This window comes from Rutidosis leptorrhynchoides, chromosome 9 (assembly GCF_046630445.1).
Source record: "Rutidosis leptorrhynchoides isolate AG116_Rl617_1_P2 chromosome 9, CSIRO_AGI_Rlap_v1, whole genome shotgun sequence".
NCBI lineage: Eukaryota > Viridiplantae > Streptophyta > Magnoliopsida > Asterales > Asteraceae > Rutidosis > Rutidosis leptorrhynchoides.
The window spans coordinates 3,872,014-3,886,395 of NC_092341.1; the positions used below are offsets into that span (position 1 = coordinate 3,872,014).

The 14,382-nt window shown below is 36.3% G+C and overlaps 1 protein-coding gene across 1 annotated transcript; it reads right to left on the minus strand.

Moving 5' to 3' along the window:
- Positions 1–13,604: 13,604 nt before the first annotated feature.
- Positions 13,605–14,177, minus strand: LOC139866632 (uncharacterized mitochondrial protein AtMg00810-like). Its single transcript, XM_071854925.1, has one exon. The coding sequence runs from the start codon at positions 14,175–14,177 to the stop codon at positions 13,605–13,607; it is 573 nt and encodes a 190-aa protein (XP_071711026.1).
- Between the last annotated feature and the right edge of the window lie 205 nt (positions 14,178–14,382).

Below are 14,382 nucleotides of genomic sequence, written 5' to 3' on the forward strand. Positions count from 1 at the left end.
CATTTCAGTTGGTATCAAAGCGTTCGTATTAGAGAACCAGAAATTTGCATTAGTGTGTCTAACTGAGTTTGTTCGGATGCATTAGTGACTCTGTACTTCGACCGTGTTTAGTTTAAAAACAATTGCTTAACACTTTTGTAGGAAACTATATATTTTTAGATGTAAATATTATGTGATATATTAATCTCTTAACGTGCTTGCTATTGTATGATAGATGTCTACCTCTAGTACAAATTCCATCGACTCACCTAATAATAATGAAGAGTCGAATGTATTTTGGGAAGATTCACAAATTCTGGAAGAAGAGGAACCGGAAGAAGAGGTTCGGGAGGAGGAAATATTCAGAACCACAGAAAAATAGATAAATAAAAGAAAATCCTCAACCAATGGACCAAAGTTAAAAATGGTCAATGGTGTTTTCGCCAAGGAAGCAAAATATTGGGAAAACTACCAATTTTCTGATGAATCGGATTCCGATGAGGATTCCGATGATGTTATAGAAATTACCCCGGCCCAATTTAAATTAGCAAAAGAAACAATAAGGGAAAAGCTATCAAAATAGAGAAATCCGAGTCCAAAACTGATGAACTTTATGTTAACATGAAATATCCCGATGGGATACATCGTAAACACCCGTATTTATTAAACTTTAACTATAACCCGGGAACATCTAAGCCACCAGGTTTTTCTAAACCATTTGTGAAAACAACGGCTCGTATTAGAGGAGCACCATGTATCCCTAGGAAATTAGCAAAATGAACCAAGTCCGAGGAGAAGGAAACAAGTGAGTCGGAATAAAGAATTGTAATCATGTTGTGTAATATATGTACTTTAGTGTGCTTGTACTTTTATACTGTATGTAAAAATGGCTTGTAATGTTTGTATTCTATCATCCTTTACAAGATCTAATTTTTCATCTATTTTACAGTATAAAAATACAAAATGGATGTTAAGGATAGACGACCGAATATTTTAGAAGACCTACCAGGAGATATGATTGATGAAATCTTGTCTAGAGTTGGTCAGAATTCATCGGCTCAATTGTTTATGGCGAGATTAGTTTGTAGGAAAATTGACAGACGTTCTAGGCATGCCTTGGTTTATAAAAGGCTTTCCTTCGATAGATGGTGTATATCACATTGGGGAGACCTTAAGTTACGCCATGTTTTCTTTAAGGCATTGTGTGCGGGAAACCCTAATGCAATTTTCCGCTAAGGGTTGAGAGCCTATTTTGACTCCACATATCCCAACATAGGACTTCGCTCTTTAGAAAGAGTTTCAAACATGCAACTTAAAGAAGCATGTTATGTTTACGGGTTAGTAATGTTCGCTTCTCACCAAATTGAGAAAAAGAACACCAGACTTCAACTTCTTAATAAAACATTTCCACAGGTGACGGATTCAGTAGTTGGGGTGAGAAATAAGGTTTTTAACTTGTTACGGGGCTGTTGGATATTTCGTAACCCCCGTCCTTTTGACGACGTTACAACATGCTGCCTTACCAACGGCCACAACGGTTATTTCCCACTTGATCAAGGATGGGAAATAGTATTAGTAAAACCCGAATGCATGACTTGTTTATGGTCTTATGAATTACGTGTCTTCATTGCCTTCACTGAACAATTTGAGCTTCACTAAAATTGTCTTCACAACTGTTTTGTATCAAAGTTATTATGTGCTATATTTCATGTTGTATGTAAAATAACAGTATTGTATGATTGTATGATATTGTATCAAAAGTTTAAGCGTGAAATGTTAATGAATTAAGTTTTTCATGATAGAATATTAGTTTGATAGTAGTAGTTAATTTTTGCGCTAGCTATTAAGTATGAACTTTAACGGGTAGGTACTACCCGAACTAAAAATTATAAAATGCTAATATAAAGAAAAGGCTTTTATAAATAAGTTCATATTATGCTACGAAATACTATTGAATACTCCTAATATTCTATATGATTAACTTAACTCTTTTAGCTATTTTTGAAGGAAATGGCACCGACTACTCGACAGAACTTGAATATGAGCGAAGAAGATTTTCGTGCATTCCTTGCTGCAAACATAGCCGCAGTATAGGCTGCAATGCAAAACAACAACAATAACTCAGGGTCTAGCAGTGGAGTTAACTCTACAGGAAACCGTGTAGGATGCTTCTACAAGGCTTTCACTGCCTGTAAACCTCTGGAATTCGATGGAACTGAAGGACCAGTCGGACTGAAATGATGGACCAAGAAGGTCGAATCTGTGTTTGCTATAAGCAAATGTGCTGAAGAAGACAAGGTAAAGTAAGCCACGCATACCTTCACAGTTACTGCGTTAACATGGTGGAACACCTATCTCGAACAAGTGGGATAAGATGCTGCTTACGTACTACCGTGGTTAGCATTCAAACATTTGATGAACGAGCAGTACCGTCCCAGAAACGAAGTCATTAAGCTCAAGACAGAGCTTAGAGAATTATGAACGCAGGGATTCGATATCACCACATACGAACGACGATTCACCGAGTTGTGTTTATTGTGTCCAAGAGTGTTTGAAGATGAAGAAGAGCAGATCGATGCGTTTGTAAAGGGGCTACCAGAGAGAATTCAGGAGGATGTGAGTGCGAGCGCGCCCATTTCAATGCAAAAGGCAAGCCGAATGGCTCACAAACTTATAAACCATATTGAGGGAAGAATTAAAGAGCAGGCGGCCGAAGACACCAAAATGAAGCAAGTCAAGAGAAAATGGGAAGAAAACAGTGACAAGGGTCACCAACACAACAACAGTAACTATCGCTTCAACAATTAACACAACAATCACAACTACAATCGCACCATTTTTCGTACCAACAAACGCAACAACAAACATTCCAACAACAATATCAACCGCAGTAACAACAATCCCGACAACTATCTCAATAACAAAAATGGCAACCAAAATCAAAAGATTTAATGCAAAAGATGTGACGGATACCACCCGGAGAAGTTCTGTGCTGTAGTGTGTACCAAGTGTAACAGAAGCGGTCATGGTGCAACAAAATGTGACATCTATGGACCGACGGTCTATAAAAATAATAAAACAAATAATCCTATTATTTGTTACGAATGCGGAAAGCCAGGCCATTTCAGCAGGGCATGCCCAAACCAAGGGAATAATAATGGGCAAGGCCATGGAAGAGTCTTCAATATTAATACGGTAGAAGCGCAGGAAGACCCAGAGCTTGTTACGGGTATGTTTCTTATTGACGATAAACCTGATTATGTTTTATTTGATTTGAGTGCGGATAGAAGCTATATGAGTAGAGATTTTTATGCCAAATTAAGTTGTCCATTAATGCCTTTGGATAATAAATTTTTACTCGAATTAGCAAACGGTAAATTAATTACAGCAGATAAAATATGTCAGAACTGAGAAATTAAACTGGTTAGCGAAACGTTAAAGATTGATTTGATACCAGTAGAGTTAGGGAGTTTTGATGTGATAATTGGCATAGACTGGTTGAAATAGGTGAAGGCATAGATATTTTGTTACAAAAATGCGATTCGCATTATGCGCGAAAAGAGAAAACCCTTAATGATGTACGGAGAAAAGAGCAACGCGAAGCTAAATCTTATTAGTAATTTAAAGGCGCAAAAGCTAATAAGAAAAGGTTGCAATGCTGTTCTAGCACACGTTGAAAAAGTACAAACTGGAGAAAAGAACATCAATGATGTTCCCGTCGCAAAAGAATTTTCCGATGTATTTTCGAAAGAATTACCGGGACTACCTCCACACCGATCTGTTGAATTTCAAATAGACCTTGTACCAGGAGCTGCACCAATAGCTCATGCGCCATACAGACTCGCACCCAGAAATGAAGGAACTTCAGAGATAATTACAGGAACTTTTAAAGCGTGGTTTCATTCGACCAAGTACATCACCATGGGGAGCTCCTGCTTTGTTTGTCAAAAAGAAGGATGGTACATTCAGGTTGTGTATCGATTACAGAGAGTTGAACAAACTTACCATCAAGAACCGTTATCCACTACCGATAATCGACGACTTATTTGATCAACTAAAAGGCTCGTCGGTTTATTCGAAGATCGATTTACGATCCGGATATCATCAAATGCGGGTGAAGGAGGATGATATTCCGAAGACTGCTTTTAGAGCACGTTACGGTCATTATGAGTTTATGGTTATGCCGTTTGGATTAACTAACGCACCAGCTATGTTCATGGACCTCATGAACCGAGTGTGTGGACCATATCTTGACAGGTTTGTCATTATCTTCATCGATGACATACTTATTTACTCAAAGAATGATCAAGAGCACACGAAGAACATTTGAGAAAAGTGCTAGAATTGTTAAGAAAAGAAAAACTGTGCGCCAAGTTTTCAAAGTGTGCATTTTGGTTGAAAGAAGTTCAATTTCTCGGTCCCATAGTAAGCAAAGAAGGTATTCAGGTTGATCCAGCAAAGATTGAAACCGTTGAGAAATGGGAAACCCCGAAAAATCCGACGCAGATACGCCAATTTTTAGGATTGGCTGGTTACTACAGAAGATTCATCCAAGATTTTTCCAAAATAGCAAAAACCTTGACTGCATTAACGCATAAAGGGAAGAAATTTGAATGGAAGGATGAACAAGAGAAAGCGTTTCGGTTATTGAAGAAAAAGCTAACTACGGCACCTATACTGTCATTGCTTGAAGAGAATGATAATTTTGTGATTTATTGTGACGCCTCAAAGAAAGGCCTAGGTTGTGTATTAATGCAATGAACGAAGGTAATTGCTTATGCATCCAGACAATTAAAGATTCACGAGCAAAATTATACGACTCACGATTTGGAATTGGGCGCTGTTGTTTTTGCATTAAAGACATGGAGGCACTACTTATATGAGGTCAAAAGTATTATATATACCGACCACAAAAGTCTCCAACATATAGGATCAGAAACAACTAAACATGAGGCAGCATAGGTGGATTGAATTGTTGAATGATTACGATTTTGAGATTTGTTACCACTCGGGGAAGGCGAATGTGGTAGCCGACGCTTTGACTAGAAAGGAAAGAGAACCTATGCGGGTAAAAGTTATGAATATAATTATTCGTACTAACCTTACTACTCAAATAAAGGAGGCGCAACAGGGAGTTTAAAAGAAGGGAATCTAAAGAATGAAATACCCAAAGGATAGGAAAAACATCTTAATATTCGGGAAGACGGAACCCGGTATAGGGCTAAAAGAATTTGGGTACCAAAGTTTAGAGATGTGAGAGAAATGGTACTTAAGGAAGCACATAAAACCAGATATTCAATACATCCCGGAGCGGGAAAGATGTACAAAGATCTCAAGAAACACTTTTAATGGCCGGGTATGAAAGCCGATATTGCTACATATGTAGGAGAATGCTTAACTTGTTTTAAAGTTAAAGCTGAACATCAAAAACCATCAGGTCTGCTTCAGCAACCCGAAATCCCGAAATGGAAATGGGAAAACATTACCATAGATTTCATTACTAAATTGCCAAAGACTGCAAGTGGTTATGATACTATTTGGGTAATAGTCGATCATCTCACCAAGTCAGCACACTTTCTACCAATGAGAAAAGATGATAAAATGGAGAAGTTAGCACGACTATACTTGAAGGAATCGTCTCCAGACATGGAATCCCAATCTCTATTATCTCTGTTAGGGATGGCAGATTTGTCTCAAGGTTTTGGCAAACGTTACAATAAGCATTGGATACTCGTCTAGACATGAGTAATGCCTATCATCCACAAACTGATGGGCAAAGTAAAAGGACAATTCAGACCCTTGAAGATATGCTACGAGCATGTGTTATTAATTTTGGAAACAGTTGGGATCGACATCTACCGTTAGCAGAATTTTCCTACAACAACAGTTAGACTCGAGTATTGAGATGGCACCATTTGAGGCACTTTATGGCAGAAAGTGCAGGTCTCCAATTTGTTGGAACGAGGTGGGGGATAGACAGATTACGGGTTCGGAGATAATCCAAGAAACGACCGAGAAAATTATTCAAATTCAGCAACGGTTGAAAACCGCCCAGAGTCGACAAAAGAGCTACGCAGACAGTAAAAGAAAAGATATAGAATTTGAAATTGGAGAGATGGTCATGCTTAAGGTTTCACCTTGGAAAGGCGTTATTCGTTTTGCAAAACGTGGAAAATTAAACCCGAGATACATTGGGCCATTCAAGATTATTGATCGTGTCGGACCGGTAGCTTATCAGCTTGAATTACCTCAACAATTAGACGGTGTACAATGGATTAATTACATTTAACAAGATCGTTAACTTAAAAGTTTCGAAACAACACTTACATGTAACGACTAACGATGAATTAACGACTCAGTTAAAATGTATATACATGTAGTATACTAAGATGTATTGATACACTTTTGAAAGACTTCATGACACATATCAAAGTACTTCTACTTAACATAAATGCTTACAATTTCATTCTCATTCATTTTTATCAACAATTCTACTCGTATGCACCCGTATTCGTACTCGTACAATACACCGCTCCTAGATGTATATACTATTGGTATATACACATAATAATTCAGCTTTTAGCAGCCCTATATAGTCAACAAACAAGTGGAACAAACCATTTGGCAACTATCATGAATGATTACACTAAATATCAAACTAATGGAGCCTATATGATAAGCCCTCATTCACGTTTTCAACCATCACCATAAACACATTCACTTTTCTATTTTTATGCATCAAACTAATCTCTCTCAAGTTTTCTCTTGATGTTCTAAGTGTTCTTCATCATCTTCATTAAAATCTACATCAATCTAGCTCAAAAATCCAAACATAAATCAACTTACAAAACAACTACTCAAGAAAACTTCAATAACACTTTCAAGTTTGCAAGTCTACTTCCAAGCTTTCAAATTCATTTCAAGTAATCATCTAAGATCAAATAACCTTTGTTAATTACAGTAGGTTATCTTTATAATTCAAGGTAATATCCATATTCAAACTTTGATTCAATTTCTATAATTAAAGGTATCTTAATTCAAGTAGTAATCTTACTTGAACTTATTTTCGTGTCATGATTCTACTTCAAGAACTTCCAAGCCATCAAAGATCCTTTGAAGCTCAAGTTATTTTCTCATCATTTTCAGTAGGTTTACCTACTATACTTGAGGTAGTAATGATGTTCATAATATCATTTGATTCATATATATATATATATATATATATATATATATATATATATATATAACTATCTTATTCGAAGATTTAAACTTGTAATCTCTAGAACATAGTTTAGTTGATTCTAAATTTGTTCGCAAAAAAAGTTAATCCTTCTAACTTAACTTTTAAAATCAACTAAACACATGTTCTATATCTATTGGATATTCTAACTTAATTATTTAAAACTTGAAAACACGAAGAACACCGTAAAACCGGACATACGCCGTCGTAGTTAAACCGGGGGCTGTTTTGGGTTGGATAATTAAAAACTATGATAACCTTTGAATTAAAAGTTATTCTTATGGGAAAATGATATTTCTTATGAACATGAAACCATATCCAAAAATCATGGTTAAACTCAAAGTGGAAGTATGTTTTTCAAAATGGTCATCAAGATGTCGTTCTTTCGACGGAAATGACAACCTCTTTCAAAAACGACTTGTAACCTATATTTTTGATTATAAACTTATACTTTTCTGTTTAGTTTCATAAATTTCAATTCATTATGAAACCATAGCAATTTGATTCACTCAAAACGGATTTGTAATGAAGAAATGATGGGTAAAACAAAATTGGATAAATTTGCTAGTTTTAGCTACGAAAATTTTATAACAAATCTATACTAACCATAACTTAACTAAATTATATTATGTTATACATGTAGTCTAATATATATTATGTAATCTTGATAGACTACAGACACGTATACAATGTTTTGACATATCATATCGACATCATCTATATATATTATTTGGAATAACCATAGACACTCTATATGCGGTAATGCTCGAATTAGCTATACAGGGTTGAGGTTGATTCTAAAATAATATATATACTTTGAGTTGTGATCGAGTCTGAGACTTGTATACACTGGGTCGTGGATTGTTTCGAGAAAATATATTTATTTATGTACTACTAACTGTGGACTACTAATTGTGGACTACTAACGATGGACTGCTAACTTAACAACTTAAAACGTCAACACATAATAAAAATGTTGTGAATATATTTCGATCATACTTTGATATATATATATATATATATATATATATATATATATATATATATATATATATATATATATATATATATATATATATATATATATATATATATATATATATATATATATATATATATATATATATATATATATTTGTTATAGGTTCGTGAATCGACCAGTGGCCAAGTCTAATTCTCGACGAATTATAAATCTGTGAAAGTGAGTTATAGTCCCACTTTTATTATCTAATATCTTTTTGGGATGAGAATACATGCAGTTTTATAAATGTTTTACAAAATAGGCACAAGTAATTGAAACTACTTTCTATGTTGAATTGCTATACCGGATATCGACCTTGTTGAACTTGGTAGCCCATGAATTAGTGTTTATTATAATTGCCACTAATTGACATGAATCCTAAAGGTAGATCTACGGGCTTTGACACGCCCCAGTCAGAGAATTTGAACTACTTTAGTACTTCGATTTTTCTCTACAAACGAGTGGTTCTGTTTTGGGGACATTCTAGATGCATTTTGTTAATGTCGGTTACCAGGTGTTCAAACATATGAATGATTTTTATACCGATGGCTATTTATGAGAAAGGAAATCTTGTGTCCTATTATTACGATTTGATAAATATATAGGTTAAACCTATAACTCACCAACATTTTTTTTAACGTTTAAAGCATGTTTATTCTCAGGTGATTATTAAGAGCTTCCGCTGTTACATGCTAAATTAAGGACAAGATTTGGAGTTAGCATGCTTGTATAATATTGTTTAAACACTGCAATCGAGAACTTACTTTGTTGTAACATATTACTATTGTAAGCCATTATGTAATGGTCGTGTGTAAGCGTGATATTTTAGATTATCATTACTTGATAATCTAGGTTATGTCCTTTAAATCTTTGTCGGTAAAATAAAGGTTATGGTTTGTTTCAAAAACGAATGCAGTCTTTGAAAAACGTCTCATATAGAGGTCAAAACCTCGCAACGAAACCAATTAATATGAAACATTTATAATCAATATGTTAGTCCCAAATGAAGCTTAGATCTACGGTTTTGATGGATGTTTAGTGGGTTGGAAGTATTAGTTATCAAGAACACTAGAGAGAAAAGATAAAATATGTAATATGCAAAATGGATAACTAGTTTATTAACAAGTGTGGAGGTTGTTTATATATGACAACCTCCTAAGTTACAAGAGTTACAAGTTACCATGGTAAATACAGTAAATACATTACAAAGTAATAATAAAACCGTGCGCCACAAATCTATTACATAAACATATGTCAATAATCTCCCCCTTGGCGTGCGGTTTTCAAAAAAATATCATCACCGAATCATCAGCTTTGACTGGCACCTTCTGAGGCCTTTTTCTTTGCTTCTTCCTCAGCTTTCAACGCTTTGATCACGTCACTTCCCGGTGTGTAATTCCTTTCATAGTGTTTGGGAATGATGAACTCTTTGAGGCTGGTGATTTTGTATTCGAACCTTGGAACATATTGTGACCCTGTGAAGTAGTTTTTCTTTCGGTTGATTCCCAGCGAAGTGTCAAACTGCCTCATGTACTGCCTGAATTCAAGAAGTTCATTGATGTGATTTGCCATCTCGTTTGTCATCAGATTTTGATAGTTCCCAATGTTTTCTGTTCGCTTGCATATGTCGAAATACTTTAGTGCACGCTTGAGAGTCCCGTCAGAATATTTTGGCAGCTCTGATTTGCGGATGAAAATTGGCTTTTTGATCTTGTTGCGAAATATGAAACCTTCTTCAGGGGCATCTAAGCAATAGCAAATCCTAAAAGAAGACAAATCCAGATCGCTGATGGTTTGATTTGGTGCGGAGAGCAGAATCTTCTTTCGAATAGACTCGACACCTAACTGCAGATCATATTGAGAAGCCAGTTTGATTCTATCTTTCATGAACCTTCTCACCCTTTCGATTGCCGTTTCGATAACCCAAGTCTTTCTTATTTTGTTTCTCAACCAATTGTACAGAAACAACACATCAACCGGATTAAGTTCAATTAGATCATATTCCGAGAACATGTACTCTTGGTCGTTTGAACGAATCACTCTAAAAAATGGAGTATACACTCTCTTAGACAATGACCTGCAGAGCACACTGTTTATGATGATAATTGGGTTTTCTTTCTGTTCTTCCATTTCAAACTCATCCCAGTTCTTGAAAACCCTCCTTTGGTAACGGTACATAATCAACTTTTCTTTGTCATTGAGGAAATCATAACACCCGATTGGTTTGAATCTTTCAGCTACTGGCACGTTTTTGAGTTTATCTTCATTTACGAAGATCCTATAAGCTTGTTCCTCTAGCCAACAGCCCTATAAAACTTCTTCAGATTGAGGTTCACCAAGATTGATTGGAAGTGATCTGTGTTTGTTGAATTCTCCATGTTGAGGTCATCACGAGGTCTAAGATTTAGTAAATGCACAGGAATAGGTTGAGCTGGCACATTCTGTGATCCTATTCTCTTTTGAATGAACTCTATGAACGGATGCTCTACAAGTGGATCAACACGATCTCTAGTTATGGGATCTGGAGTCTGGTTGCTGACATCAATTACTGCTCCAAGAATTAAGGAATAGAATCTTGGGAATTGAATGTATGATAGGAGAGGTGCTGAGTGGATTTCTATCATGCGTTCCCAGATGACACGACCAAAGTCAGCAGATGGCAGGAACACAATGCCATAGAAGATTTTTAACAAGAATACAGTGATGTGATCGGTTCCAGTTTGCATTGGATTGAAGCAACGATTGATGAGAGTATATAGGACAGCCCATCGTTGTGCCATTCATTTCTTTTTGAACTCCCTTATCTTTGTCAACTCTCCTTCGTATCCAAGTTGATGTACGGCAGCAATCATTGCATTTTCTGAAGGGAAAATATCGTATTGAGAACGGGCGGGAATTTCCAAGAATCATCTCATATCAGCTAGTGTGAAGGTGGCTCTCCGATCAGGGTTCTGAGAGGCTAGAAAAGAAAAATAGTTTGGTGCATCGTTAACTGGAGGGTGGTAGGTCATGGTGTCCCGCATTAGACGAAGTTGTCGTACTGAGACATGGTCAAAATCAGTGAAAAGGTTATGCATTGGGTGATTTAGAAGTATGGGGATCCAATAGGAGCAAGGGGTGGGAACATCCTCGTTGAAAAAGACATTGTTTGACATTGCTGTGAAATCATGAGCAAGGTTAGTGAAAAACACAGTTCATTTGGTGTTTTGGTGAAAATAGTGATAAAGCATTAATTGTTTCAATTTTAAAAGATTGTCAAGGTTCATTTGAAACTGTACTAACACTTAACAATTTTGAACAAAATTGGTTTTCGAGCATTAGTCAAATTTTGAGCAAAGTTTTAGATCATGAAAGTTTTCGTGCAAGCATTTCATCTATCAAAGGGTTTCAGACAAAGGTTTTCACACAGACAACCTTTTTCTAGCATAAATTTTTTCAGTCACACTTTTCGAGCAATAACAGTTTTTTCAGACAACAATTTTTCATACAGGAAAGGTATTCAGACAGACAACCTTTTTCGAGAAGGAAGGTTGTCAGACACATTTTTCGAGCAGGTTAGGTTTTCAGACAGAGACCTTTTCAGACACAAGGGAGGTTCTCACACAACTAAATTTTCGAGCACAAAAAGGTTTTCGGTCAAGACTTTTTCGGGCACCTTTTTCGAGCGCTCAAAAATCAAGAGATTTTCGAGCACCCTGTTTGTTTGAGTTTCATGTTCATCTTTTTGCAGAAAATACAACAATTTGGGCCAATTTAAGATTTAATGAATGAAATCTATTATAAACTAAACCTGTTTAACATCATGAATTAAGACAAATCATCTGAAATTTCTCAGATTTATTCGTGAACCCTAAAATTACTCCTATTCAAATTCGAGGTTGCAACAAGCATCTATTCAAGTAATTAAGGAATAAATCAAGTTCTTCTTATCACAATCAAGATCCCTAAGTTAATTTATTATCACAGATTCGTTTTATGGGTGCAATCAATCAACTTAGGTTTCTAGGGTTCGACACCCGTGTATACACACAGCATATATTCATCAAATACTTATCCAAATCATGGCAATTTCAACACTTTAAGTGATTACAGAGACAGAAAATCTTCTATAAAACAACAATTTTAGCCATAAACACATGATTTTAAAGTGAAAATACCGATTAGGTTTACTTGTGAAGATGATGAACAGTGGCAATGAACAGGGTGGTCTTGAGAGCATGTGAGCCTGACAAAATTAGATTTTCTAAAGTGATATTTGAAAGTGATGTGTTGGAAAGTGAACCTTTAACCTTATATTGACACAGGAAGTCCGAAAAAATTAGCTTTTCAGTCGGTTTTTGCTCGAGAAAGGATAAGTTCAGAGTTGTTGCACGAAAATTTCAATTTCAAACACAATTTGCTCGAAAACCTCCAGTCTTAGAATTTTGCTCGAAAACATTCACTAGATTTTGGATTTTAAGGGATTTTGGTACCCTATAATAACCTTTAAGAATTTTAAGAAATTTTGTGAAATAATCAAGTCATCGTTTAAACTTTAATTATTTTTCAAAATTTAATTTTCTCAGGTTTTATCAGTAATTTAGACCGGGAACCATGAGGCAGTCATATAGACACATCCTCTTAGGACAGTCATAAAGACATATCCTTTGTCATTTGTTAACTGTGAGTTTGAGGCAGTCATTTAGACACATCCACTTGAGGTAGTCACAGGGACTTATCCTCCGTCATTTGTTGACTGAGATTTTGAGGCAGTCATTTAGACACATCCTCTTGAGGTGATCACAGAGACTCATCCTCCGTCATTTGTTGACATTTTGATGTTAACTCCCCCTAGACAGTTGCCAGTTTCAGGAGAGTTAGTTTTGTAAGAGCGAGTTTTACATTGATGTTCGTGTAAAAGTCATTTTAGATTTTGAAAATTAACATTATGAAACCGGGTCTCACACTGTAATTTATGTGAGAGCCATTGTTCTTATCTCCCACTCAAAATATGAAGTATCAGATTTTGAAAAACACAACGCTCCCCCTAGGCAAGTGCATCACTCCCCCTAGACACTTGCCGGGACCCTAAATGGAGTTGAAATTAATCATGCCAATTTTGTCAACTAGATATTTAAATGTGGGTTCATCTAAGGCCTTGGTTAAAAGGTCAGCAAGTTGACTTTTGGTGGGTACGAAGTACAATTCGACATTGCCTTTTTCAACATGATCCTTGATAAAGTGGTAACGAATGTCAATGTGTTTGGTTCGAGAGTGGTACACCGGGTTGCTGGTGATAGCAATGGCACTCTGAGAGTCGCAATAGATCGGGATTTTGTGGAATCTGAATCCATAGTCAAGTAGTTGGGACTGCATCCACAGTACTTAGGAGCAACAGCTTGCAGCTGCAATATACTCAGATTCAGCAGTGGAAAGAGATATATAATTTTGCTTGCGAGAGCACCAGCTGACTAACTTGTGACCTAGGAATTGGAGACCACCAGAGGTGCTTTTTCGGTTTACTTGGTCACCAGCATGATCAGCATCCGTGAATGCTGTAAGGTTGAAGCCGGTTCCGAAGGGATACCAGAGTTCGAGATTGGGCGTGCCTTTGAGATAGCTAAAGATTCTCATTACAACCTTGTAGTGAGAATATCTAGGGTTGGCCTGAAAACGGGCACACATACATACAGCAAACATAATGTCGGGTCTACTAGCAGTGAGATACATCAATGAGCTAATGAGGCTCCTATAGAGTGTTTGATCGAAAGATTGACCATCCAGATCAGCATGTAATGAAATGTTGATTGACATTGGAGTGGAGCTGGTTTTCATCTCAGGAAAGTTAAACTTTTTGAACATGTCAGAAATGTATTTTGATTGACCGATGAAAATCCCCGTTGGAAGTTGTTTAACTTCTAATCCTAGAAAGAAGTGGAGTTCTTCGAGCATGCTCATTTCAAACTTGTTCTTCATGAGTTCAGAAAACTCATAGCAGAGAGCGGGGGAAGTGGAACCGAAAATGATGTCATCAACATAGACTTGAATTAACAATATGTGTTCTTTCTATTTCTGATGAATAGAGTCGTGTCAATGGTTCCACGTGAGAAGCCGTTCTTGAGAAGAAACGCGGTTAGGGTTTCATACCATGCCCGGGGTGCCT

Excerpts from the sequence above, each read along its gene's own strand:
- LOC139866632 (XM_071854925.1), bottom strand. The coding sequence starts at position 14,177 with ATGAGCATGCTCGAAGAACTCCACTTCTTTCTAGGATTAGAAGTTAAA.